At 43.1% G+C, this 27,200-nt stretch overlaps 1 protein-coding gene and 1 long non-coding RNA gene across 15 annotated transcripts in view; one reads left to right on the top strand and one right to left on the bottom strand.

Annotated features, from left to right (window-relative positions):
* The window catches only part of GTDC1 (glycosyltransferase like domain containing 1), a gene marked incomplete at its 3' end in the record, with an annotated part of 248,619 nt that overhangs the window by 42,405 nt on the left and 179,014 nt on the right, over positions 1–27,200 (bottom strand). For 7 of the 11 annotated variants that reach the window (XM_083582549.1, XM_083582545.1, XM_083582543.1 and 4 more), the window contains 3 exons: positions 21,821–21,891; positions 21,018–21,109; positions 7,266–8,330 (listed from right to left, as the gene is read on the bottom strand). In XM_083582549.1, the coding sequence (XP_083438675.1) occupies positions 8,247–8,330; positions 21,018–21,109; positions 21,821–21,891 (247 nt within the window). Of the gene's footprint in view, positions 1–1,811; positions 3,295–7,265; positions 8,331–20,888; positions 21,110–21,820; positions 21,892–27,200 lie in introns of those variants that run through there. The other 4 variants (XR_014540988.1, XR_014540989.1, XM_083582544.1 and 1 more) reach the window with 3 other exon arrangements.
* Positions 281–21,754, top strand: LOC310747925. 4 transcript variants are annotated; one of them, XR_014541029.1, is made up of 5 exons: positions 281–442; positions 597–720; positions 1,666–1,752; positions 12,748–12,857; positions 18,608–21,754. It is a non-coding gene; the product is annotated as an uncharacterized lncRNA (long non-coding RNA). The 4 variants fall into 4 exon arrangements; XR_014541030.1 differs by lacking the exon at positions 18,608–21,754 and having other exon boundaries at positions 316–442; positions 12,748–13,996; XR_014541032.1 differs by lacking the exon at positions 18,608–21,754 and having other exon boundaries at positions 380–720; positions 12,748–13,996.

Below are 27,200 nucleotides of genomic sequence, written 5' to 3'. Positions count from 1 at the left end.
AGCTGAAAATTAAGTGCTTTAACTCAAGCCAATTCATTAAAAGCCCCCTCCTTCCTTCCCTTCTCTTAAAACCCCCCGAAAACCCTCTATTTTATTTTTTTTATTGCTCCTTCTATTTTCCTGGCCTAATATCAGAGTGCTGGGGATCCTTCCAGTGTAAAAAGCCAAGTGGATGTGAAAGCCAGAGAACATAGCTGCGAGCAACAACACACGAGCACACGCTAGCTAGCCCAGCCTCCCCCAAGAGCTCTGCTCTGCACACACACACACACACACACACAGAGAGAGAGAGAGAGAGAGAGAGAGAGAGAGAGAGAGAGAAGAGGCTGCTGCTGCTCTCTCTCTGGCTTTTGTTAGCAACAACCAGCCTTGCACCTTTGCCTGCCCCCTCTCTCCTGGGCCAGGCAAGGGCTAAACTGGCTTGAGCCAGAAACACAAACGTGTAAGTATCCTGGCTGCTAATAGGTGCATCCTCTTCCCTTTCTCTTCCTTCTCCACCACCCCTTGCTCTTTCTGTTCGATTGGAAAGCTTTGCTTTCAAGCGCCACTTTTGCTTGTAGCTAGAATGGTGTAGTTATATCTCATCTCTTTAACAGTCCTCTATTTGAAAGGCTGTCCAGTTCAAGTCCGGCTTAAAGGTAAAGGACCAGAGCAAGAGAGGGTGAGAGAGAGAGAGCACTGAAGACTGGACAGCAGACTGAGCGGTACATACATGCTATGGTAAGAAGTACTGAATTTCTTTTTCAAATGATGGTCATAGGTACTAAATGTTGACCTACACTGTACATATGAAACAGTGTCTGTCCATTTTTATGCAACTCTGATCCTCTTTTGTCATCTCTCTCTGTGCAAGTGACCACCCTAAGCAAAGATTGCAGACTGTTTTAACAGAGCAGCAACTCCATATTTCATCTTCTTTTGCAACCTTACAAAAAAAAATATCCTTTAAAATCCTTTTAATTCTGTTGGTCATTGTTTTTGTCAACTGCATATTGCTTTTTATGGTGCTTGTGAGCCACCCTGGGCTGAAAGGTGGGGTGTAAATGAATACAAGCAAAGACACAATCATATGTAATAAATACATAAGCAACCAGAATGAAACCATTGCAGAGCCTGTAAAACCACTTCACTTACCTTGCTGGACCAGGCCAATTTTTGAAACTAGTGCATGTGCAAGCAGAGAAACACAGTAGGCCTGACCCCATCTGACAGCATGGGGGGGGCACCACTTGGCTGAAGCTAAATGGGGGAGCAATGTCTTTGGGCCCAGGGCAGAAGAAAGGTGAGGCATAAATGTAAGTAAGTCATCAAATCAATCTACGTTGCTCAGATTTCTTGGAGGAAGAATGAAATAAAAATGTAACAACCCACAAAAGGGATGATGGAGAAAGAACCGAAAGAGGTTGGAGCCTGCGCAATTTCCAACACTCGTTCTTCTTTCCCATCGTGCAGTGCCAGCTACCCCACAAAGTTAAAATACACACACCACAAAACCCTCACACGGGGATATTGGGCTTGCAGCCACCACTGAATGAAGCCATGTCTCTGTAGAGCTGCCTGGTAATATTTGCAGGGGGTAAATACTGCACTCTTATTGAAGGCACAGAGGCCTCTTTCCATTTCCTTCCTATGGAGAAGCCAATTGCTGGCTTTGTTCACCAACAGACCCAACTGCATTAAAGAAGAAAACGCTGATCAAACTTCACTGAGAATGGGATGCCTTGGTGGACTCTTATGTACTGTTTTGGAAAAGTAAGGGTGTGTCAAGTTGTTCCACCTAGATTCCTCATTTATCACTGCCCAATCCATACTGAAAGCCCGGAATGTCAAAATGTACCTTCATTTGGAAATATCTACCCAGGTGTTATGAGCAGCCACTTTTAACATGTTCTTTACTTAAGACATTTCTCTTCCATCTTTCAAGTGCCTCGGCCCAACTCAGGAAGATGTTTCATCATGACATTTTCATGCTAAACAGACTACTATTCTGCCCACACCCTTCTGAACGCTGCCTTCTGAACTGACCTTGGTTGCTGCTTCTCTGCAACTCTTCTCTTATTTCAATTGGTGGGATGAGAAGCTGAGCGCTTGCAAAGTGGTTTGCTTTGTGCCTGACTTATCAGCCTGGTAAAGTGTGAAACAAAAATGTGTATCAGAGGAGGGAAGAATGCAGAAAAAGCAAGGGCAGTGCTATGGGGCAAGAACTCTCTTCTGAAACCCCTCATACATTTCTACCCAGACTGTGAACCTAGCAGATAACGAAAATTGCACAGAGCAAACCTATGAACAAAAGAGCAAACACATGTCAATATATTTGGAGAAACGCAGAGCAGTGGGTAGAACAGCCTTTGCCAGACTGGTAGTCTCCAGATATTTTGGCCTTAAATCCACAGCTACCATCTCTCAGCCAAACCTACTTCAGGAGGCTGCTGCTCTAAGGATATGATGGAAGAGAAGATGTATGATGTCCTGAGTTCTTTGCAGGAAAAGCGGAATCAAAATGTATTACACTTACAGATAGATTTATTTTATTTAAGGCTGCTTTAATTTTGAATGCCATAAGAGGTCAGGGTTTTCGTTCGTCTGGTAGACTTTCTCCTCCTTTCTTCAAAATCACTGCAGCTCTTCCTGGTCACATTCAAAGATCCTTCAGTCTGGTTATGTTTCTGCGGAAGGCCTGCTGTGTTCAACGGGGCTTGCTTGCTAGTAAACACTCTTTAGGCTTTCTGCCCGAGTCTGCCCTCCCTGATGTAATGCTTAGCCACCACAACTGGTTCTCTGAACCTCTGCCTCATTGTTCTCGCTTTCATTATAACCCTGTAAAACCGTCCTGGCCTCGTTTAACCTTGATTTCCTTCTCCGCCCCCCACTCACATCCTTTTGGCTGGCCCAGCCTCTCATTCCTCACAGCCCAAGCAGCTCTTCAGCAATAAAAGGGGCTCTTCCAGGGTTTAATGCTCCTTGTTAAAATTCCACTCCCTCCTCCTCATTAGAAATGCTTTTGGATAACATTTATGCCTCCTTGAGTTGCAATGTTATGACTCCATCTCTTCCAACTTAACCAAATGTTAAGTTAGGCTGGCTTTTTAAGCTGGAGCAAAGATTTTGGACTTGGCATCCTCCTTGCCTAGGGAATGTCTCCCCTGGCAAGAGTCAGAACTTGGGCTCTGACGATGATTTTGACATTAAAATGCAAAGCTGGTTTGTACAGCTACCGACATGCCTTTTTCTGAAGAAGATCCCTCAATTTTCTTTCCACGAAGGATGCAACGAGCTGCTTCCATAAAGGGTGTGCTGGAAATGCAAGATGTTGTACAGTATGTGATTATCAGTTTCCAACAATAGCTGGGCACATGCTCAAAGAGTGGAAGAAAATATCAGAAGTTAATACAGAATTGCTATTTATTACCCTATAATTAAAGCGCTGACAGTTTTCCTATTATAAAACCTTATTTGCAAAGGTTCATAACTCAAAGAGGCAAAAAATTTCATTTCAAGATAATGTCCGGATTACCATGTTAAAGCATTTAAAATATTTTAGTAAAACGAATTCCATCTATCACAGGCTTGCTGTTTACTAGCTCTTGTTTTGCAATAATGTATTCCCTTTCTGTTTCATTCTGTTTTAAATTAAGGTGCGGTTCAAAACTGCAACATTTAAAGAAACATGTTAAGTGTCTAAAAACTGAAAGATTGCACAATGGGACAAACTTTTTTTCTGGTGCGGGGGGTGGGGGGAGTTGAAATCCATAGAAATAAATATCCAAGGAATGATGTTAATGAGAAACATTCGGTTTCAATATTCCTGGGGAGTTTGCATCCCCATTATTACAGCACTGACTGATCTACTACATGAGAAACAAAATGAGCAAAAGCGAAACTAACTACAGTGTTGCCACTTTGCTTATTTATTTATTTTGGCATTTATATATCGCCCAATTAACTATGTCCTGTGGGCGGCTTACACATTAAAATCAATAAAATGCAAATATGAATCACAATAATAAAACAATCAATATAAAAAAAGCAGGTTCATTTCATTTTTAAAAAATGCAGGAGAGAAAGGGGGAGAAAACCAATGTAGGAAATAGTTCAGCTTGGAAATCCTTGTTTTTTGGAGCTCTTTCAACTTAATTTTCTTTGTGATGTTCTAAAGCATGGCTGGAGAAATTGTGTCCCAAAGACCTTTCAGGGAATTCGTCCAGTACACTGATTGCAGTTGGTTATTCCATCGTCGTGCGACATCCAGGTGCCCTTTTTCCCCTTTTTCTTTTTGCACTGTTCTTGTAAAAATACAGTGTTTCTCTCTCTCCACCCCTGAGCTCAGCATTTGGTTGTCAGGAAAGTGAACCTCTCCTTGCTTTCCCACAAATTAGGGCTGGTCCCGCCATGCAGCAGGGGAAATGGCACCACGACAAGAGGATAGGTTATGTGAAGCAGGAACTAGCATCTAAACTACCGTATTTTTCGCTCTATAAGACAAACCAGACCATAAAATGCACCTAGTTTTTGAAAGAGGAAAACAAGAAAAAAAATATTCTGAATCCCAGAAGCCAGGACAGCCAGTGGGACCGCTGTGCAGCAATCCCACTGGCGGTCCTGGCTTATGGGATAGCCCCGCGCAGCCTCTCCCGGGCAGGGGATGAAGGCTTCCCTTGCCCGGGAGAGGCTGCATGCGGCCAAGCAAGAAGCCAGGACAGCCAGCGGGATCACAGCGCTGCAATCCCACTGGCTGTCCTGGCTTCTGGCTTAGCCGCATGCAGCCTCTCCCGGGCAAGGGGAGCCTTCATTCCACTGCCCGGGAGAGGCTGCGCATGGCTAAGGCTCCCCCAAGAGCCGCGCTCCCTTTAAAGAGCACGCAGAGCATGTGTGCGGCTCTTGGGGGCTTTTCCCAGAGGAGGGAGAAGGGTCCTTCTCCCTCCTCGGGAAAAAGCCCCCAAGAGCCGCACACACGCTCCATGCGGCTCTTTAAACGGAGCGCTGAGCAGCCTCCCGCCTGCATTCGCTCCGTAAGATGCACATACATTTCCCCTTCCTTTTTAGGAGGGGAAAAGTGTGTCTTATAGAGCGAAAAATACGGTAGGTAAAAGGACCACTGACCGATAGGTCCAGTTGCGGACGAGTCTGGGGTTGCGGTGCTCATTTCACTCTATAGGCCGAGGGAGCAGGCGTTTGTCCGCAGACAGCTTCCGGGTCATGTGGCCAGCATGACTAAGCCGCTTCTGGCGAACCAGAGCAGCGCATGGAAACACTGCTTACCTTCCCGCTGGAGCGGTACCTATTTATCTACTTGCACTTTTATGTGCTTTATTTTTAAAATCTGCAAAAGCATTGGCCTTAGAAAGGAGAGGTGCAAGGATGCCTATGAGCCTTGAGGTTTTGAGGCTGGCACTGATACAGCAGCAGCAGCATAAATGCAAGTGCTGAATGGAATATGGCTGTGCAATTGTCACACTTACCTATTAGATAGTGTCATTATCAGTGGAAGGTGTCCAGTGGAGGCTACTCTTTCTCCTTGACCTGGGCCATTTATAAACTGTCATTTCAATGCTTTACTGAGGTGTTCCCCCCCCTAGTGAGCTGGAAAGGGCACAGCCGGAATCAGAACTATGGCTTACAGTGACTGTGCAAATGTATAGGTTTTCAGAGAGGAGCTCACAGCTGCTTTGCTCCACCCCACTATATAAAGGAGAGACCAATTTTAGCCTACAAACCCCAGGTAAGTCACAACTAAAGAAAGCAAACGGCAGTTGTGGTTCTTTGTATCATCGTGAAATTACGTTTACACTGTGATGGACTCTCTAAGCCTATATGGAACACAGGAATGTTTGCAGTTATCTCGTTTTGCTGTACAGTGCTACCTCGGGTTACATACGCTTCAGGTTACATATACTTCAGGTTAAAGACTCCGCTAACCCTGAAATAGTACCTCGGGTTAAGAACTTTGCTTCAGGATGAGAACAGAAATTGTGCTCCGGCGGCGCGGCGGCAGCGGGAGGCCTCATTAGCTGAAGTGGTACCTCAGGTTAAGAACAGTTTCAGGTTAAGAACGGACCTCCGGAACGAATTAAGTACTTAAGCCGAGGTACCACTGTAATATCTGACACCCTTAACTTTTATAAACAGATTAAACGCTGCTTTGTAAGTTGCAAGGCTCAGGGTTCAAAAGAAAAAAAAGGGAACAGCACACAGCACAGTTTTAGGGTAGGGGCAAAATTTGCCAGCACGTTCTGTTGTGAATTAAGGGGCACAAAGGAAAATGGAATGTAAAGAAGAATGTTTGCTGACTGGTGCTTCCCAGGATAGGGAGCACTGTCTAACCATCAGGTAAAAGGTAAAGGTAATGGGACCCCTGACCATTAGGTCCAGTCGTGATTGACTCTGGGGATGCGGCACTCATCTCGCTTTATTGGCCGAGGGAGCCAGCGTACAGCTGCTGGATCATGTGGCCAGCATGACTAAGCCGCTGCTGGCGAACCAGAGCAGCGCACAGAAACGCCGTTTACCCTCCCGCTGGAGCGGTACCTATTTATCTACTTGCACTTTGACGTGCTTTCGAACTGCTAGGTTGGCAGGAGCAGGGACCGAGCAATCACCAGGTAGGGAACCTAAAAAACAGCCTGCCACTTAAAAAACTGTGGACAGACCTACACTGTGCATTTAAAGCACATGGCTTCCCCCAAAGAATCCTGGGAACTGTAGTTTACCCACGACAGAGCTACAATCCCCAGCATCTTCACCAAACTATGGATCTCAGGATTCTTGGGGGTGTGGGGAGCCATGGGCTTTAAATGTGCACTGCGTGTGCTTCAGAGGTTTGCTGTGGATTTGCCCCAAAGCACAGCAGTTTCTTCTAGCATTTCCAGTACCTCACCTGTGCCTCCAGCCCAGGAACACAGCTGAAATGTTGAGGGACTTGTAGTTAAGATTTCATTATCATTTGCAAAACAGATTCTGGCACATCGGATAAATCCCCTACTGTATTCATTGACTCCGATACAAGAATGTGTGCGGCGATAAACATACAGATAGATGTACACACTTATACATGAATGAGATGTGCTAATTAAAAAATGCAGCGGCCAATTTATTAAAAATGCGCTGTACTATCTGAATCTTCAAAACATTTAACATCAACAAATGCAGCCGCTTGACTGTTAGAATAGTAATCGATTTATCTTGAAAAGCTTCTATTTGTAAGTTGGATGCAAAGTTATCCCCTCCTCCCCCCACATCCAACACTTAAAAAGAATGAGGCAGCAACGTTGAAAATAACTGTAGTTTTTATTATTCTTGTTGGAACCGTTTCGGCATCTATCTGTTTGTTCTTCAACCTTGAGAGAAATAAAGCAAGTGTCTCACCTTTATTTTATCGGATAGATGGTACCACGCAGCATATTTCCCATGCTAGTTTGAATTACAGCTGTTTATCTTGCAGCTTTCTTTAAGATTAATTAAATGCAAATGTAGCTCTGTGAATCATGGGAATACCTGCCAGACCTCTTATTAATACCTTCGCTTAAAAACCCCTGTGCCACAGAGTCGTTAATTTGCAAAAGGGGGTGGGGGGTGGGGAGAGATGAGATGTGTGTGTGTGTGTGTGTGTGTGTGTGTGTGTGTGTGTGTGTGTAAAAGCAGCCCTTTACCTCTGAACGATTCACAGAGGCCTTCCCAATTAGTCCAGGAGAATCCTGGTCCTCCTTTCAGACCCTGTGGCCCTCGGAGGACACAATGAGGCTCCAATGATAACCTGGCAACCTAGGTAGAAAGCCAGCCAAGAAGCGAGCGTTTGAAGCTGAGATCTTGGCTGCCATCACGTCGACAAAAAAGAAAGAATTCAGGCACCATGTCATCCAGTACAAAGGATAAAAACATATTCAACCGGAAATTCAATGTGGCACCACATATGGGATACATGAGTGCAGTTATACAACAGGCCACATTTTTCCCCCGTTTTATTTTTTCTGTTGTTGAACAGTCTCCTGCATGTGATGCCGAGGACATGTGTAACCATCGTAACGTCTCTCGGAATCTGTATTTAATTTGAGTCGGGGTGGTGGCAGGGATTGGAGATCTGAAGCCGCCACAGGTTTGTGGCAGATGGCTCTGTGTCAGCTATGACAAGCAGCCAGGCTGAGCTTCCTCTGCAGATTTTCTTTTCTCTCTGATCAGGTAAATATGGGCACACTCTGGAAAGTTCTACAGATTTTGCCTTAGGCTGCAAGTTTGTGACTTAGCCCCATCTGTCACAAATCTTCCTGGGGTTCTGTTTCGAGCAGAGACCTGAATTTACCACGGAGCGCTGCCCAAGAAAACTGAGACATCTTTCCCTAGGAAGAAAAGGAAGAAAGGGGGGAACGAGAGAGAGAGAGGGAGAGAAAGAGGGAGGGAGAGAGAGAGAGAAATTACGTGAACACAACACAATCAAGGGGAAAAGGGTTTTCTCCTCCTGCTGCCGAAGTGGGAGCGAAAAGAAATCCTATGTCAGATGCTTGATTAATATGTACAATTGTCTTCACTTTGGGGATTTTTTTTTATCCTGAAATCGCATGGATAGTATAAATACTGCTGGAAAACTAGGGTCAGAAAATCCTGCCCTCTGATTGGATCAAGGTATTAGAGACTCAATCCCAGGTTAGAATGACTTTTGTAAACAGGAGCTTTCTGCCGCAAACAGCTTACCTGACATCAGGCAGGGAGGGCCGCCACACTTAGGAGGCTTCCACCTGAGACAGCGAAAGCTTTTAAGAGCATGCCTGATTATTTCATTACCTTGTCTTCCCCCGCTCTCCCCTCCCACCCCTTCTCTCTGCAAAAGACTCCCAGTCCTCCAGGCTTGCAGCCACAGGCAAAGCATTGCTCAAGTTGAACAGCAGGACATATGCAAACATTTTGCTCTAAAATATGACACTGTCATGAGGTTTTTTAGCACAACTTCATTTGGACCTTCTTGAAACGTGCACCATTAAATAATTACGGGCAGGCTAAAAATGGGGCCAGATACTCAGAAAGACACATTCCACCCCCACCCCCACCACAAGTGAAGGTTTGCATCTGACTCCAGGGTTAGAGAAGTGATTTGTTACTGATGTTTGTTCAGTGAACTGCATTGATCATTCCCATTTAAAAACAAAACTCTTAAAGGAATTTTGTTTGTGTTCTCAGCCTACCCTATTGGTTTCGTTCACTGTTCTGAAATAACCTCACCTTAGGAATGCCAGATGTTTTATTCCATTATAGGATGGGATAGCTCAATAGGAAAAAGCAGTCATTACAGTACCTTACTACTGTGCCAAAATAAGCTCCCCAATCTTCCTTTTTAAAAAAAGTTGATTTGGCAGCGACCATACCTTGGTCCACTGTGCTACAGTGTCATGAGCCTGCTGATCTGGGAATTGCTGATCCCTATTGAAATATACTCAGAGTCGCAAAGTGATTTCATGCTCTTTATTCAGCTCATAGTGGTGAGGAGGAATGAATGGAAGTCCCCTCAAAGTATCTGCTTTATATACATTATTTACACAATGGGCTGCACATGATTGGCTAATTCTGGAATTCTACTGTAAGCCAATCAGGTTGTGGATTCACTTATATCTGGAGCATGATTGGGTGGTTCCTGCCAACCAATCATACTGCTGCATTGTTCTAGGACCAATCAGACTGCTGCATTCTGAATCCTATTGTTCTAGGACCAATCAGACTACTGCAATTTGGATCCTATTGTTCAAGGACCAATCAGACGGCTGCAGTTTGGATCCTATTCAACTCAGTACATAACACCTATAAATCAATTTGGTGGCTCACCCACTGCTAGGCAAGCACCCATTCTGATAGACAGGCCAAGGACCAATCAGGATGCAATGTGGGAGTTCTGTGATCAGAATTCCTAACATCCCTCCCCCCCCCCCCTAAAAGCAGCTGCAGGGAAGGTGGGGCAGGGGAGATCGATATGGATTACGGGCCCACAGTGTGGTTTACCCCTTTCTGCTCCCACAATTTAAATTAACCCCTATTAAGATGCTATTAGCTGCAGATGGGAGATAAATGGGTACCCGTTGGGTTTTCCATTTCACAGCTTATAGCAGCTTTTTTTTAAAGGGAGTTGTTAAGTAGGAGAAATGGCACAAGGTAGGAAGGTTTAACCCCCACCCTCCCTTGCTCTTGCCACGGACCAAATCTCACTTGGTCCCACGCCTCCAGAGCTGCATTAAGCAATGATAATGATGTTGGGAGTAGGGGTGCCAGCACAATTTTGGAGTCCCAGGGCACTGCACACTTGGCTCCACCTGCAATCTATTAGCAGGAACCATGAAGCTGCCTGCCATGTATCCCTGAAACCCAAGTAACTAAGGTAGGGCTAAACCAAGGGTTGATCAAGAGTCTGCACTGGTGCCCCCTACTTGTCTTTTCTCTCCAGGTTGTCATCACCCCATCATCTCCTCCTGCTGCCTGCTCCTCTTTGCCGCCATACGACCTCACTTCACTCACCTCCCTCCCTCTCCCCTGCTTACTTTTTCTGCTGCTGTGGCAGCAGTGCTGTCTATCTCTCCTCCTTGCTCTGAAGAAGTTGCAGATTGGGGTTGGCCACTCCTTAGAGCAAAACATTCTGGTGAGTTGGTTGAAGGAGAATGCCTGTGACATCTTAAAACTTAGGTAATGACTCTGCCCAGAAGGCCTCACTCTAAGAAAGGACCTCATTTTTTGGCCTCATGTGTAGCAGCACTGTTCTCCATGAAAGACTTCTGCAGGCCCAGGTTGGCAGCAAGGCAAGCAAACAGGGGGCCTGGGGATGCCAGTTTGCTCCCCCACCCTATGCCACCAGTTTGGCCCTGGGTCAGACATGAATACTTGCCATAATTTGCAGTATACCCTATGGATTTATGCATGCTTATCCCCGTTTCCTTTGCTATATTTACATGCAGGAGGGATTTACTTTATGCTCCTCCAAATCATACCCACATGTGTTCTCACACACTACCACACCTCCTGCTTCTGGGCAAATGAGCAACCACTGCCCCATGGGGGTCCTAGGAATATACAGTGGTACCTCGGGTTACATACGCTTCAGGTTACATAAGCTTCAGGTTACACATTCCGCTAACCCAGAAACAGTGCTTCAGGTTAAGAACAGAAATCGGGCTCCAGCGGTGCGGAGGCAGCAGGAGGCCCCATTAGCTAAAATGGTGCTTCAGGTTAATAACAGTTTCAGGTTTAGAACGGACCTCTGGAACGAATTAAGTACTTAACCCGAGGTAGCACTGTAACCGAAAGGCGACTTAAATGCAGTTTTTATTTCCTTTTTAAAACTGATGCACATCCCACTGGCGAGTTGTGGCTGACCAGTGAGAAAGCTACTGAAAGACTATTTAACCTGGGCAACAAAGCCAGGCAGTTTGTATAAGCATTAGGAAGCAGTAACCACTCACCGACAGGACAGTGAAAATTTGACTGCTAAGATGCAAGGGAAACGGTGGGAAGTGGGAGATTGCTTTAATATCATCACCTGCTCTTTGTGATACATTACAGCACAAATATGACCCATGGTGAAATTTTCATTGTATGCGGAGAGGTCGTACTTTCACCCTCTGCCTATTCCATTGCACAACTTAGTACTCCCATTTGGGAGGAAGAGTCTGGCAACAAAGCCATCCTTCTTTGGGGCGGGGCGGGGGGGGGGAACCATGCTTGCCACAGATCGGCTAAATTAAACAGTAGGAAAGAGGTCACCAGTGACTTTTGCAATCTACTGTCAGCATCCCTTTTGTAAAATTAAACGATCATCCCTTGTAAAAACTGTTTTATTTCTTCCTCCCCATCCTGCCATGTTCCATGGGCTCAAAAGACTCGGCTCTTCGCCTATTTCCCTATGCGCTCAGATGCCCTTTCTCAAACATTTCTAACTCATCAGCCAGTTTTAATTCCCTCCCTAAAGAATGCTGCAAGCTTGTATTCCCAATATAGTTTTGTAATAGAAAGTAAGATGTCCTTGCTTTTATAACTGAAGGTTTTGTCACTCTGTAAGGAGGCCCTGCTCCCGGCTGCACCTTTCGCATAACTTTATGCTCCAACCAGAGTTTCCTTTTCATATTGGTCCCTGTGAGCTGGAATATTATTATTCATTATATTTTTATTTACCGTATACCCCGCCTTTCCCCCGGACGGTTGTTAAGGTGGCTTACGGATGAAAACAAGAATTAGCAGCACACAAGGGAATTAAAACTAACCTGATGAAAAGCAACCCCAAGATTGCACACCCAAACAATCTGAATCCTCATAGAAAATTTTGTAGATCATCATTTGGAGCCTGCTCCCCTTCCACACTCAGTCTCTGCTCCCAGCCCTTGAGGATTCATCCATCTCATTCTAGATTTTGGCCTTGTACTTCCTGCTCTAAGCATGTGGTTGGGCAGCTCTGCCTCCTTGCATTGGTTTCCTTCCCCAAAATATTTATCTAGGCTAGGGGTTTCCTAGACTATGAATTGCTTCTTTTTCTTGGGAAAGGGGGGGAGGACAGAAGGGGCAACCAGCGGGTCAAGTGAGATAAAGCTATGGTGGTGGTTGTCCCTCTATAGCACAAATCACCCTATAGATAGATAGAAGCTACAACTGAAAAACAAAGGCACAAAGGGTGAAGGGTGCATGTGTTTTGACAGCTGGGGTACTTGCTTACTATGATTATTTGCAATGTGCCTTAATAAGTGCAGGTGCCACTATACTGGGCTACACTTTTGTTGTTATCTCTTTCAGACTCACATTTTTCCAAGGCCAGAAAGGGTGTGACACAGGTCTGGGCCTGGTGAGGGCTTGAATGGGAGACTGCTTGGGAACCCTAAGGACATTGCCATGATGGAAGAAAGGTGGGGTATTAATAAATAAATCTACTTTATGTTTTAGAAAGTGGCTCATCTGTTCTCTATGAACTCTGACCTCTCTTAAGGTATTGTAACCAAATTTTGCATGATGGTTCCTGAGATAAAGGAGCAGGTTTTTTGCCTAAGTCTGGATAATATTGGTTGTCATTTTGAAACAAGATGGTGGACTGCAGTTGTTGTTTTTAATGCACTGATTTAAACCAAATTTTGCATGAATATTCCGGAGGTTTCTGTCTATGAATACAAGTGGATGTCATTTTGAATCAAGATGGCAGACTGAACCTTTCAAAACTGCACTGATTTGGGGGTTTCTTAGAATTCCGAAGCAATGCTGGGCACAGGGCAGCTACTAATTATTATAAGCAGAAATCACCATATATTGTTCACCTATTACACTTGATGAAGACCTCCCACCAGCAACAGACATTATATCCCCCAGGTAAAGCTTGCCATACCAGTTTATCTGCCAAAGAATCTTCACGGCTATCACAATCTTCTGTGCACTGGCGTTGTGGTTTCCTGGACAAGTTCCAGGATGCACAATCTGTCTAGACATTGGAGATGTGAAGCCAGGTGGGTCTCCCACTTGCTCTACGTAAGCTGAGCATGTGTTCCAGATTGCCTCCAAAGGTCTCCCCCACAGCAGCATACTGCCAAGAGGGATTGACAAGCTGTCTCTCAAGGATGTTTGTATGACATTCCAGATCTGCTAACTGCAGAATGAAGTTTTCTTCTGAAGAATTTCAGAGGAATCCACATTGAGGATGGGGCCTTCAACGTTCTTTCTCTAGGGGTTAAAGCAGCTTGAAGGCATTACCATTTCCCACTTCAGCACCACCCTCAACATACTATCTGGTCCAACAGAACTGTGAGAAAGAGGATATTTGTCCTATTATGCTCTCAAGGAAGCATGCTGTGTCCTTTTCTCATCCCCTCACCTCTGCAGGCCCACATAAGGATTATGTAGTCTTCCCATCAATAAATGTATGGGAAGTGGGGAAATGATGAAGTCTTCAACCTGCTACTTCAATTACTCAAAAGCCTCGTTTGGTAGAAGATCATTAAGAAGTGTATGAAGGACGGGTACAAGATATGTATCAGGGCATGCCAAAACTTAGATGCAGGGAGGAAAAAATCATTTGAACGTGTGTCTGATTTCCAGGTATTTATCCTTTGATGCTTCTCTACCATTTCATACTGAAGCACAGAATATAAAGCATGGGCTCTAGGAAATAAGGTATGTTGTGAGGTTGGGAAACAACAGCACACAGGTGGCGCACAGAGGTGGTGTACATAATATCACCCAGTCTGTGGTGCATTCATCTCAAAGTCATACTTAGAGGGACTTTAGATGTTTTGGATGAGTTCATCCAAGCCCAGAAAACCTGTCCATGCAAATGCAGTAATGAACTCCAAGAAACTTTCAGCAAAAGCAGGCAATGAAATGCAAACATTAAGAAGGATGCTATGATTAACCCCAAAGCCATGGTTAAGAAAGACTAACGAAGACGGATGTGTTAGATCAAATAATTGAATTTATTTAATCCACTTGAAGTGAACTTGAAAACTTTGGAGGATATAAATATATGGGGGGGGGGACCCCTGACCATTAGGTCCAGTTGTGACCAACTCTGGGGTTGCACGCTCATCTTGCTCTATAGGCCGAGGGAGCCGGCTTTTGTCCGCAGACGGCTTCCGGGTCATGTTCCCAGCATGACTAAGCCACTTCTGGTGAACCAGAGCAGCACACGGAAACGCCGTTTACCTTCCTGCCGGAGCGGTACCTGTTTATTTACTTACGTAGATATCTACATGTGTATACACACACACACACACACACACACACACTTTGGCTATTTATCATGGATATAGGAGCTTAAGGATTTAGTCTTACAGTAGTGAATTTAGCTCTTACAATTACCATTTTGTTTCTCTGCCTTTGTGGTATCCTAGGGAAACTATATCCCAAATTACATTCAATGCTATTTTAAAAACACAACAACAACAACAAAACCCTGCCACGGAAAAGGCAACTGACTCAAGGAGTAAAAAGTGTTAACTTTTATTGTGCTCATTTTGAATCATACACTGAAATGTTCACAAGAGAAAGTTTGCATAGCCTTTTGCCAACAGAAGTGAATCCAATAAAAGGTATCATTTTACCTATTTTGTTGGATTTAGACAGCAGAGGTTATGAACATGTGTGCTTTTAGGGGAAAGGGTGTTGCTTTTGGATTTTACTGCCACTAAATCATGCACAACATGCTCGGAGCTCTGTGTTCTGATAGACATCAACATCCAGTAATACTTGGCTTCACTTTGTAGCGAACAATGCACCTAAGGCTTACCCACCCTACACGCTTTTGTGCCTTATTGCTTAAGTTGATTGCCTTTTTGTAGCAAGCATAATTCTGCCTCCCTTTTCGCCTCTAACTTTATAAGTTGGCACAGGCACTGCATATAATTGACAAACGAATGCAGTAATGCATTTGACTGTTTTAGATTATATTATTAATAAGCTTGCAGCAAAAGCGCGCACACAGAGAGAAGGCAACAAAAATTCATATTTTATATGTCCTATTGCTGCTGTTGTTTTGTTTTAAAACAGCAGCAAGAAAGAACACCAGTCCCCCCCCCCCCGCCCGATGACCAAGGAGTATAAAAGAATGAAACACTCTTATTTGATATTCAGGTTTTGTTTACCAGAATGTTGCTCCATTTTGATCTCTAAATGACTAATCACTGTAAAAGTGTTTTTTTTTTGTGTGTGTGTGTGTGTTTGTGTGTTTTAAGAATAAGAAGAAACAAGGTATCCTCAAACTGCAGGGCAATGTTTTGGGACCTGGCCAAGCGAGGGGCACTTTGTACTGTGATTCAAATACCCCCCTCCCCCAGTTTTTACTTATAATTCAAATTATGGCAAGCAAATTAGCAGAATACCTGGGGTTGTATTCAACTAAGTCATGCTGAGCAGACCCACAGAAATCAAGGGACTTTGTTACTCACGGCTAAGCTGAGTCTATTGATTTAAATGGGTCTACTTTAAGTATGACTTCATCAGATGCAACCCCTGAAGACTGAACTATGACCCTGGACACAAGGCAAAGAGCAGCACCTGAGAGATCTGGCCATTTGAAGATGATTAGTGGGGGGGGGGCAAGGATGTTAGACTGCAGGGGGAATATGTGGGTATATTACATGTGTATGAGAAAGGATTGGTCAAGAAATGGGTGTGTAAGAGTGGGTCAGAGCAGGCGAGTGGAGACAGATTTGGAATGATTCTGCCCACTTTATATCGGCAGGATAAAATATAACTACAGTACTTGAAGAGGAAACAAGAGTATTTCATACTTTGTTCACCTTAGTCAACACTAAAAATAGGCGTTCTTTCTTCCTGCTGTCTAAAAACAGAAGCAAAAAGAAAAACAGGATATATACGATACCTCTGGGACAGCTGTCCAGGAGGAAAGTTACATCCCTGGGCGTAGAACAATGGAATTTGGATGGGTGGGTGAGATAACGAGATAAGGCTATAAAGCCTTGGGCAGAGGGCAGGGATTGGGAACCTGTGGCCCTCCAGATGTTGGGGGACTCCATCTCCCAGCAGCCTCAGCCAGCATGGCCAATTGTCAGGGATGATGGGAGCTGTAGCTGCAGCCTTGGATTCAAATAGACATCAAACATCACTCTGGCTCTCTGGCTTCCCAGCCTGTCGCTTTTATACTTCTAGCTTCTTGCTGACATCTTTGTTCTCAATTCTGCCTTTGTCCTTCTAACTACCCGTGAGTTGAGGGAGAGGGCTCACCCATTTGCCATCTCACGCAGAGCGCCCTCCTTTGTTCACCTTAATGGTCCACCACCTCTGCTATCACCTCACCACAAAGTTAGCCCAGCTATTCCAAGAATTATAAGGGGGCTTAGGCATTCATCCCAATCCCTCCAAAACTCATAACATTATTATGATATATGGCTTGTTTTGCACAAGCAGGAGATCACTTCTGCTTATGCAAGGCGGCCCTCCCTTGCAATTCTGCCAGTTTCCCTATCCTATGCTATCTCTGAGTATCTCCCCAATCTCAGGAGGGGGCGTGCAGTGGAGGAAGAGACAGAAAGACCCACACTGATCAAGCAGGGTTCCAGTCAGACTTCTTTAAATCCAACCATTTGGGATTGTTGGTGTTTACAGAATGCAAAGGCACCTTAGCCTGCTTCAGAGGTTGCAGTCGGAAATTGAACAACCACATGAGATGCTCTCCTATTGCCATTTCCATCCATCTTCTGCAGTGGGGGGGATCATTCCATATTCTGGAGGCTTCCTGCATATTTTAGAATCCTGAAAATTTAAGATGCTAAAATGCACAGGAAGCCTCAGCAAATACAGTTGTACCTTGGTTTTTGAACAGTTTAGTTCTCGAACGTTTTGGCTCCCCAACGCCGCAAACCTGCAAGTGAGTGTTCCGGTTTGCAAACTATTTTTGGAAGCCAAATATCTGACACAGCTTCCACGGCTTCCGATTGGCTGCAGGAGCTTCCAATCGGAAGCCGTGCCTTGGTTTCTGATCGTTTTGGAAGTCAAATGGACTTCCGGAACGGATTCCGTTTGAGAACCAAGGTACAACTGTATAGGAGGTTCTCCACTCCAGAAGGCACACTTTTAATTGTAACGCCTGAAGAGGGCTCTTGTGTTCTTGTTCAAGTGCACCTGTTACAATTAACATTGTAAAAACAAGCTAACGGATAAACAAAAGTATCTGCATAGGGGACAACTTACCTTCATAGTCCCACAATAGTTTCATTTCTTGGTTACTTTTAAAAAATGACCAAGAATGAGACAAACAATTGGTAGCCTTAGGTATGATAAAAGACACTGGAATGGCAAAGAACACAAGGAACAAATCTATACACCTTCTATAGTATGATCCCGCATTAACAGAGTTCAAGAAGTGAGTACATTTCTTTCCCATAGCTAAGCTCTTAGTCAGGGGTTAAAGTTGACCCTTCTGACAGTATTCTCCTTGCCCTATCCAGCACCATTCACCACTGCCACTGCACAACGAGCAATTAAAACTTGCATTCAGCTGGAGTTATTAACATGCTGCCCAAAGTGATGTGATAAACTACTCCATGTCTGTGGCGGTAACTCTACTTATAAATAATTCAGCAAGGAGTACGTTCTCCGAAGGAGACACTTGAAGCAAACGAAGCATTTTACTGAGCAGGGCTTGTATAACGCACATCTCTTACTTCTGAGCTACATTTTGGAAATCCTACCCCCTTTCAAGCATCTACATTGGTCCTGCCCATGTTGCATTTTAACACACATACACCCCCCATCTCTCTTGCACACCGAAGCCGCAGAACCACAGCCACGACAAAAGGGCAAGCCCTTGCATGGCAGCAAAAACTATTTAGCTGAACTCGAAAAAAGAGCGAATGTCAAGGTAAAAATTTAAGGATTGTTTTTCTCTCTTTGAAGCCTCCGTGTGTAGCTATGCAATAGTATTGACTCAAGAAGTAATGCTGAGCAGTGGAAGTGTTCAGTCAGCATTTTAAACTATTATGAGCTACCTTCTGAACCATTGCCAAGTTAATAGACAATGAAAGATAATGAGCTTGAAATTGGGTGTTAAATTGCATTTTTGGTTCTCTCCTCTTTTTTTTCCTTGAAGTTTAACCATTTCCTGCAGAAACAACATTTTCTTTCGGTCTGTCCTTATGTAAATGTCCACTTTTAGGTCACAAGAGAAAACTGCACATAGAGAGAGTGGAGTCATCTAATTCTCTTGCACAGATTTGCTGCACTGGGAAAGGAAGTACAGAAAATGTAGACAGGGATACTTCTGGGGTAGGGAGCAGGCATTATATCACTCCATTATCCCAGACAACATAATTTGGGAATGTGCCTCCAGTTGTATTGTCAGGAATGCATTTATTAGCATTGTTACAAATATCAGTTACTTGATATTGGCATCCTGGAACGAGGGTACCACCTGCTTTTTCAGGGTATAGTGTGCCCTGACATTCTCCTGCACGAATGGAAGCTGGGAAAGCCACTGGGAAGTTCTCCTGCCCACACCCCACCGAAATGAATGGGACCTTTGCAAGCACATAGGAAGGCATGAGCCATAGGGAAGTTTTCCAGTGCAGGCACCTTCCAAATGAATGACAGCCTCATTAGACCAATACCATGCACAGTATCCACTTAGAATAATGAATGTGGAAGAGAATCTCACTGTGAACTGCATCTATATTTGCTGAAATTTATTTCCACCCCTTTCAAAGGCTGAAGCCAGGCAACAAATTCCATTTAAAAACATGGAATTAGTAGAAAATATTGACATGGTGGCTCATGAAAATTCATGCTTTCTCCAGTTGGTTAACATCAACCTACCAAACAGCAACACTAAAAAGCCCTTATATTGCACTCAGCAGATGCTCAGGTTTCAGCAGACTTTGGAGAATGAGATTTCTCATCTGTGGTGCAGCTGCCAAGAATGCTGTTTTACATGGCCTTGTCATTCAATGTTGGCCACCACTATTAAGAAAGGGCTATATTAAGAATTGTGATGGGACGTGGGGAAGGAAGCAGCCTCTACAGGACTCGGGCCGTTCTGAAATTTAGACATTAAGACTGGCACCCCAAATTAGGCTCAAACACTTCTGAGACATAATCCAGACACAAGGAAACAATGCAATGACTCCTTTCCCCCCAATACCAATGCAAAACAATTGTGGAATTCCAGCCACCTCTGCCCAGTTTTCAAAGGCAACTGAAAACAAAAAACATAGAGTAGCAAAATCACAGGTTGAAGCAGCTGAGGTCGAAAATTGAAATGGGTCAACGCAAAGCAAAGTTTGTAAGGTTCATAAGGTCTACAAAGTAAGAGTCCATAAGGATATTTCAGGGTTTGGAGCCCCAATAATAACAGATAATAACTGATGCCCACAAGGCAGGATTCAACTAAGCTGTTGTGAATGGAACGAGGACCACTTACACGAAAGGACTTGTTCCACCCTTTTATCCTCCTCGACTCCCCTAAATCTTCTTTGGGAGGTTGGGGGGAAGAGGGGGGAGTCCCATGGCATAAGTGAGCCTCGTTCTCCGCAAACATACCCCACTTAGCACAACACTGAATTCCAGCACATCTCTTCACTTTGGAGGAACATAGGAAGCTGCCCTATACTGACCACACCAAATGGTCATCTAGTTCAGTGTGGCTTACATTGACTGGCAGTACCTGTTCATGGCATCAGACAGAGCCCTACCTGGAGATACCAGGGCATGGACCGGGACTCTGCCACTGAGCCTGGGCTTTTCCCTAAGCCTACACCTTTTTGCACAACCCCCACTTCTTCTGATTCTCTCCTCACACCCCACGCCCAAAAATCTGGTGACCTGAAGCATGTGGCCTGTCACAATTGCATGATGAGCATTCCTGCTCTTGTTACCCTTCACTGGCTATCATTTTTGGGAGCGGGTAAACTCCGAATGCCATGACATCTTGTGCAATGCATTCGGCCTTGCTAGATGTTTCCAGGAGAGAGAGAAAGTGGGTAGCTGTTCTTTGGAGCAGGAACCGTGCCATGTGATTCTCTTCTTTGCGTACTGGTGTTGTAAAGGGTTTTCTTTGAAATGTAACAAAACAGCCTTAAAACAGAGGCAGAAGAGATGTGGTACTCACCTGGTCAGTCACCTGAACACACCAGTGGAGATTAAATTAAGATAGGGAGGTAAGCTTATCCTCATTAGTATAATTGTAGGATCCCTCTTCCACTTTCCTTTTATACTAATGAATTAAATTAATCCAGGTTCATTTTTATAAGCCTCTTGGGTTCAAACATGGAGGACAGTCATTTTAGAAAACAATAAATTAAAAAAGCATGTAGCATGCATTAAGCGCACGTATTTCATAAGACCCTAGGTTAATACAACTGGCATCTAGTGTAATTAATCCTTGTTAGTGTAACAACTAATATCCCTCCCTAGCATGTTTCCTTTAAACATTAGGATGTTAATTAAATGTTTTCTGGTTTTCTCTCCTTTTTAGAAGGAAGGGGAGGGGGGCCTTTTTTTCTTTTTTTTCTTTTTGGTCTGTACTCTTCAATACACAACAATACCTTGGAATACCTATTCAGAATAAATACCTTATAGAGATGTTTCCTTACAATGTCTGGTCTCTTGCATAAATTCTGAAGCCTTTTAAAAAGCTGTTCAGGTGTAGAATACAGATATTCAGCTGCAGGAAAAACAGATACATTTTTAATGAAACAAAAACCTCAAAGCACACACTCGATATTAGTCACTTTACTAATTAAAAATGCATATTGCTCTGTGCCGCCTCGTGTTTTACATTATTTAAGCATGATTTTATAAGGTTACCTCAGCTCACAAGGATGTTTAATGCTAAATAAGACTGTGTAGTTGTGCTGTTTAGACATCTCCTTTGGGTGATTAAAATACATTATTCTAATGTAACACAATGCATATGTGAGACATTTAGTGATGAGATTTTTCAAAGGACTGGTACTACATTAGTGTGTATCCTGTAGCAGGGTTGCATATTATTAAGTATTAAATTGTTTAAATAATTTGGTGTGATTTTTCAGGCCTAAATTTTTCTCTCTGTATGTCATCTTAAAAAAAATAAAAATCTGCAAGCTATCGCTTCCGAAGCGACCTTTTTAATAAAATCTATCACTATAGACTGTGTATGCTAACAATGAAGAATGCTATTTCAAAACTTGCTTTTGTGTTATCTTGAAAGAACAGATGGTAAATATAAACTTCGTCTAATGTATTAAAACACATTAAAAAAATTCCTCAGCGCTAACATGGTAGCTTGCCAAATAAACAATTGCTCTTGCTTAAGTTTATTCTCAAACTTTGCGTTTTAGAATTAATTATAAATTAAAACCACAGCAGAAAAAATGCAGAAGTAGGAAACTACCTGGAAATACTTCCGGATAGACCAAAGCTTTGGGACAGAGTGGATAGCAGCCACAGTGCACAGCTTCTATCCTGGGGAAGAAGAAAAAAAAGGGAGGGTAATGCAGATTATGTACCATTATTACATTATTGAGCCCCAAAGCGTATTTTGGGCCAACAGCACAGAAGTTGGCTGCAACAATCGTATTCCCTGCACATCAGTGTAATCTCCCTAAATGCCAAAGTTGCTCTTTTTAAAAGATAATTTTATTGATCACATGAATTACACAGAACAGAACAGCAAACATATGTTTTGTTCACTGAATAAATCAAAACGCAGCTCTCCTTTAAAAAAAAAAGAAAAAAAGATACTGCTCAACACGTTTTCATAATCAGCAGACTGTGACTGGGGGGACGTGGGGAACCCACAATACTCCTTCTTTCTCTTTCTTTCTTTCTTTCTTTCTTTCTTTCTTTCTTTCTTTCTCTGTTTCCCAAAATGCTGTCAAACACAAATATGAAGGAACTGGTATGAAAGAACCACCAGTGCTATCCAGCAGCCGGTTATACACATCTAAGTTTCTTTAGAATCATTGAGGTGGAATCTGCACACATATAAAAAACGTTCTGAAAATGCTTTTTTTTAAAAAAGTGTTTTTAAAAATACATTGAATTCTCCATAAGGCTCACCATCGCCATCTAGTGTCACATTGTATATTGCACTTAAAGCACACTTAAAACATTTTATTTGCAGCTGTAATAGCTGAGTCCTGAGACATCATTGCAGGTAACCGTGTACTGGAATGCAGCCCAGTGACAGGGCGATCCATGCGCACTAACGCAACTGAGGGTTGAAAGCACAGGTGATAGAGAGCATCCTCTACCATACCCAAGTACAACTGCTTAGCTTGGGAGGCTCAGGGCAAGCTGGGTGACACACACAACTCTGTTCCAAGCTCCTCGGCATCTGCTGTCTGAGGTGCTGCTCTTGCTTTGCCTAATGATAGGGCCAGACCTGCTCCTCCTGGACTTCCCATCTTTAAACACAGAGAATGTTTTAAAAAGTGGTTTGGGCGCTACCTGCTTCTGCTGCGAGCAGGAAACTGACTGAGCCGTAACCCTAAAGGTAAAGATAAAGGGACCCCTGACCATTAGGTCTAGTCGTGGCCGACTCTGGGGTTGCAGCGCTCATCTCGCTTTATTGGCCGAGGGAGCTGGCGTACAGTTTCCAGGTCATGTGGCCAGCATGACTAAGCCGCTTCTGGCGAACCAGAGCAGCGCACGGAAACGCTGTTTACCTTCCCGCCAGAGCGGTACCTATTTATCTACTTGCACTTTGTGCTTTCAAACTGCTAGGTTGGCAGGAGCTGGGACCGAGCAACGGGAGCTCACCCCGTCGCAGGGATTCGAACCGCCGACCTTCTGATCGGCAAGTCCTAGGCTCTGTGGTTTAACCCACAGCGCCACCCGCGTCCCCTGCCAAATTCAATCGGGATTTCTCCCAGGTAAGTGGAGTTACGATTTCAGCCTAGAAAGCTCTAGTTCAAGTGCTCACTTGGCATGGCGTAGGTTTCTACCTCTTTGCCACAACCATGATCTTTATGTGAATAAATTCAGTGACTGTCTGTAAACACTGCGTAAGGCCGTCTGGCAATGCATAATAGATTGAACCCATAATAGATTAGCTATATGTGTATGCCTATATACTCTTAATTACTAATTATAACCTAACCTTTACTTACAAATACATTATCCAAGCACTCCTTTGTCGTGGGGTTTTTATTTATTTATTTATTAAGCGATTTGCAGAGTGGCACGCTTTAGACACAATTTGCAACTTCATGGCTTCAGCAGGCAAACGCCAAAACAATGCTAGATCGTTGCAGCAAAGCATTTTTGTTAATCTTTCCATGCAGTTATGCACTGAGTTACAACTGCTTTAGCTTTTCTGCCCCCCTACCCCTTCGTGTAATGGCCAATCATCGGACATACAGTAAACTTTAAAGATAAAGCTGTAAAATCTGTCGGTCGGAAATTCTGCAGTGAAATTGAAAACTTTTTTTTTAAAAAAAGTTTATTTTCTGAAATTCTTTTAATTGGCACCCAAATGCTGAAGGACCGTCTTTTCTTTTCTAACTTCAGCATTCGCCTCCCCTTTGTGAAAGATGAAGGCCATGTCAATATTCACTGTATTGATGTGTGCTTTGTTTTTCCAGCATTTTTCTTTTTCACTTTTTAAGAAAAAAAAAAGTATTTGCCACTGACTATAAATTAGCTGGTAGGGTTTTCTTTTTGAATTCAAGATGTACTCCACAACCGAACTCTTAAGGACTTCCAATATGACATCACCAAATGCAATGGGCACAAATTTAGGATTATGGATAACTTGCAACAAGTGAGGGGGAAGGATTTAATGGGGACATGAGAGGAATACCCAGACTTCCCATTTCCCCTCCCTCCTGCACCAGCCCTCAACGCTGCCTGCGAACATGACCATGCAATATGTATGGTGTAATTGGAAACAAGGGTCCTAATTGAATCACTGGGAATCCTTCAAAGCAGGTCTCCACACACATCCTCGTGGATCATACTCCTTATTTAAAGGCAAATACTTACTAAAAGCCGAGAAGATAGTTATATTTTTGATCATTAAATTACTGTTGGGTCATAACTGTCAAAGAGCAGAGATTTTCAAAGGAAGCTTTCATTGCTGCTCTCCCCCCCCCCCAAAAAAAAAGCACTGTGGAGATTTCAGCGATATACCTCAGATCATGAAATTATGTAAAAGCAAGTGATTTTCAAATTGATCTCTTTCCCTGAAAGAGAACACCAGGCCAAGTTGCAGTTTAAAGAGTCACCTTTAAAACACTGTGTAGGAAGAGTCCTTCTCAAGGACTCTGTCCGTCTCACAAATTAGTAAAACCAGGATTCAATATTTATGTAATTTGACAGATAAAAAAAAAAGTAGGATTTGGAATTAATCCTTTTATTTGAAAATGACCTTACATACTGATGCAAAGATAAATACGTCATGCCAATACACCCCGAGAGGGTTTGGGAAGAACGGGCCACAATGGATAGCACAAAATGCAGCTTTTTAAAAAACCAAATCCATTTTTAAAATATATAGGTTCAATGAAAGGCGATCTGCACCTGGAAACAGGCTCAAAATGCAAATCCCTCGTATACATACGAGAAGAGACGCTATGAGGGAAGTTATGTAACCCCACATTCAGTAACCCGGCTTGCACATAATACAGATAGGGGCCCCATAGGTACAGAAGTAGATCTATGGAGTGTGGCAATGACCTAACTTGTTTCTCTACCCAGGATAAGGAAATCTGTGGCCCATGAGCTATTGCTGGCCTTCAACTGCCAACATCCCTGACCATTGGGCATGCTGGCTGGGTGTGATGGAAGCTGGAGTTCCAAGAGCAGCAGGAGGGCCAGAGATTGCTCAGACCTGCTTCAAGCTTCTTCTGTGCTAAGTTCAAACCTTTGCAACTGCAGCTATTCCTCAGTTTTGATTCCTGAATATCCCCAGCGAAACAACAGAGTCCCATTGTTAAAATGACCTTTATATTCCAATTAAGAAATCATCTGCTAAATCTATGAATCTTAATATTCAGATCTATTCCCTTCAATTCATACAATTTATCTGCAAATAGTTGTTGGGCTTCTGATTCTAAATATAATTAGCTGATAATTTTGCTTGGCTGAATTACTTTTCTGGAGGGCCTGCTAAGTCTCTCAGTTGCATTATCTGGCAATAATGAATCTGATAGGTGAAATTTTTTACTGTAATGAGGATGAGACACAGTTGTGACACCTGAGTCTAGTAATAACAGAAGACTGCTAATTATCGACAGCACTTTTTTGTGTGATGCACAGAGGAAGAAAAAAACCCCTCATTATTAAAAAAATAAAAAGTTACAATTATAAGTGACACCAGAGGAGAGTAAATAAAATGGAGTGATTAAAACATTGCTGCTTTAAGGGTGTTTTTAATTAAGTGGAAATGCTAATGTTGTCATACTTAGCAGATGGGATTAAAATTAGTTATTGTAAGTAACTCATATTTTGTGTTATAGTTTCCACAGCATGTCTACAAGATCTAAGAAAGTGATACATTCCATAAGACATTTTTTTTAATATAAAAAATTAAACTCTCATATTCTTTACAGCCCGTAATAATGAACATCATGAATAAACTCACGGGGAGGAATCCTGCCAAGGATTTTACCATAGTGACTTAACTAGCCTGGAATGTAACCATAATGTAACCGGACTGATACAATTACACTGCTAGTTTGGTCTCCTCTTCCCTTTCTATCCCCTTTTTGCTGATTTGCTGCATTTTGTATTTCATTCACACTCAACAAAAATAAAAATAAAAAGTTTTAGAGTTTTGGGCAGGTATCCAGAGCCAAATGCCACAAAGGTAGGGAGGGATTCAGCGCACTAAAAGGATGGGCCACCCACTTAGGGGGATGTTCAGAAAATGAGCACAGGATGCATCATGCAACTAAAGATTTTTTAAATAAATAAATAAATAAACAAACCCCCAAACCTTAATTGCACACTTTCTCCCACTTTATTTGTGTAAAATTTTCCATCTGCTACATCTAAAGATGTCTAAACTGTTAGAATCAGACCTGCATTCAGCTGCCAGCTGTGCACATTAAGGATTGCAAAACACTAAGTAAATGAGGCAGCATAAAGCTGAGTAGTGCTGGTCCATCTGCCCAGTACTAAGAGGGACCCCCAATACCTGGTCCTTTTTAAAACAGCACGCTGCTGCTGCTGCTGCCGCTGCTGCTCATATTGGTAAGGAAAAGACTGAACCACTTTCCTTAAGAGCCTTGGCTTAGAATACTCAATTTGCATTTGCTATCATGACTTCTAAGTATCGGAATCTGCATATGATGAGTACAACTTACTGCTTTTCATCTCCTTCAGATGCTCTTTGAAGAAGTATTTAATGAATGAAAATTAACATCTATAATTTATAGCTTTCCCCATCAAGTTTCTAAACAATCCACGGTAAATTTTAAATAGTTTATTTCGCGATTATCCCTACCTTGCGAAAACTTTACTTCTCTTTTGTTTTGCTTTCGAGAACCATTGATTTTTGCTAATAATATCAATGGCAATCGTGTTTAGCATTCATATAGTTCCTTAAATCTTCAAAGTGTAGCACAGGCATTAATTAACTGATTTTTTTTTTTGTCTTTGCTAATTCGTATTACAAAGAGTTGGGATGTTACAGGAATGCTGCTTATTCCGTGTGTGTGTGTGTGCGTGTGTGTGTGTGTGCGCTTCATACATCACAGGATTTTTGCACATTTTTATTTTTAACGGCAAGCCAGTCTGGGGAAAAGGAGCCTTGCAAAATTTAATCA

This window comes from Podarcis filfolensis (assembly GCF_964270895.1).
Source record: "Podarcis filfolensis genome assembly, chromosome: 1".
NCBI lineage: Eukaryota > Metazoa > Chordata > Lepidosauria > Squamata > Lacertidae > Podarcis > Podarcis filfolensis.
The sequence above is the reverse complement of the archived record's forward strand: the minus strand, read 5'-3'. Positions and strand labels throughout refer to the sequence as shown.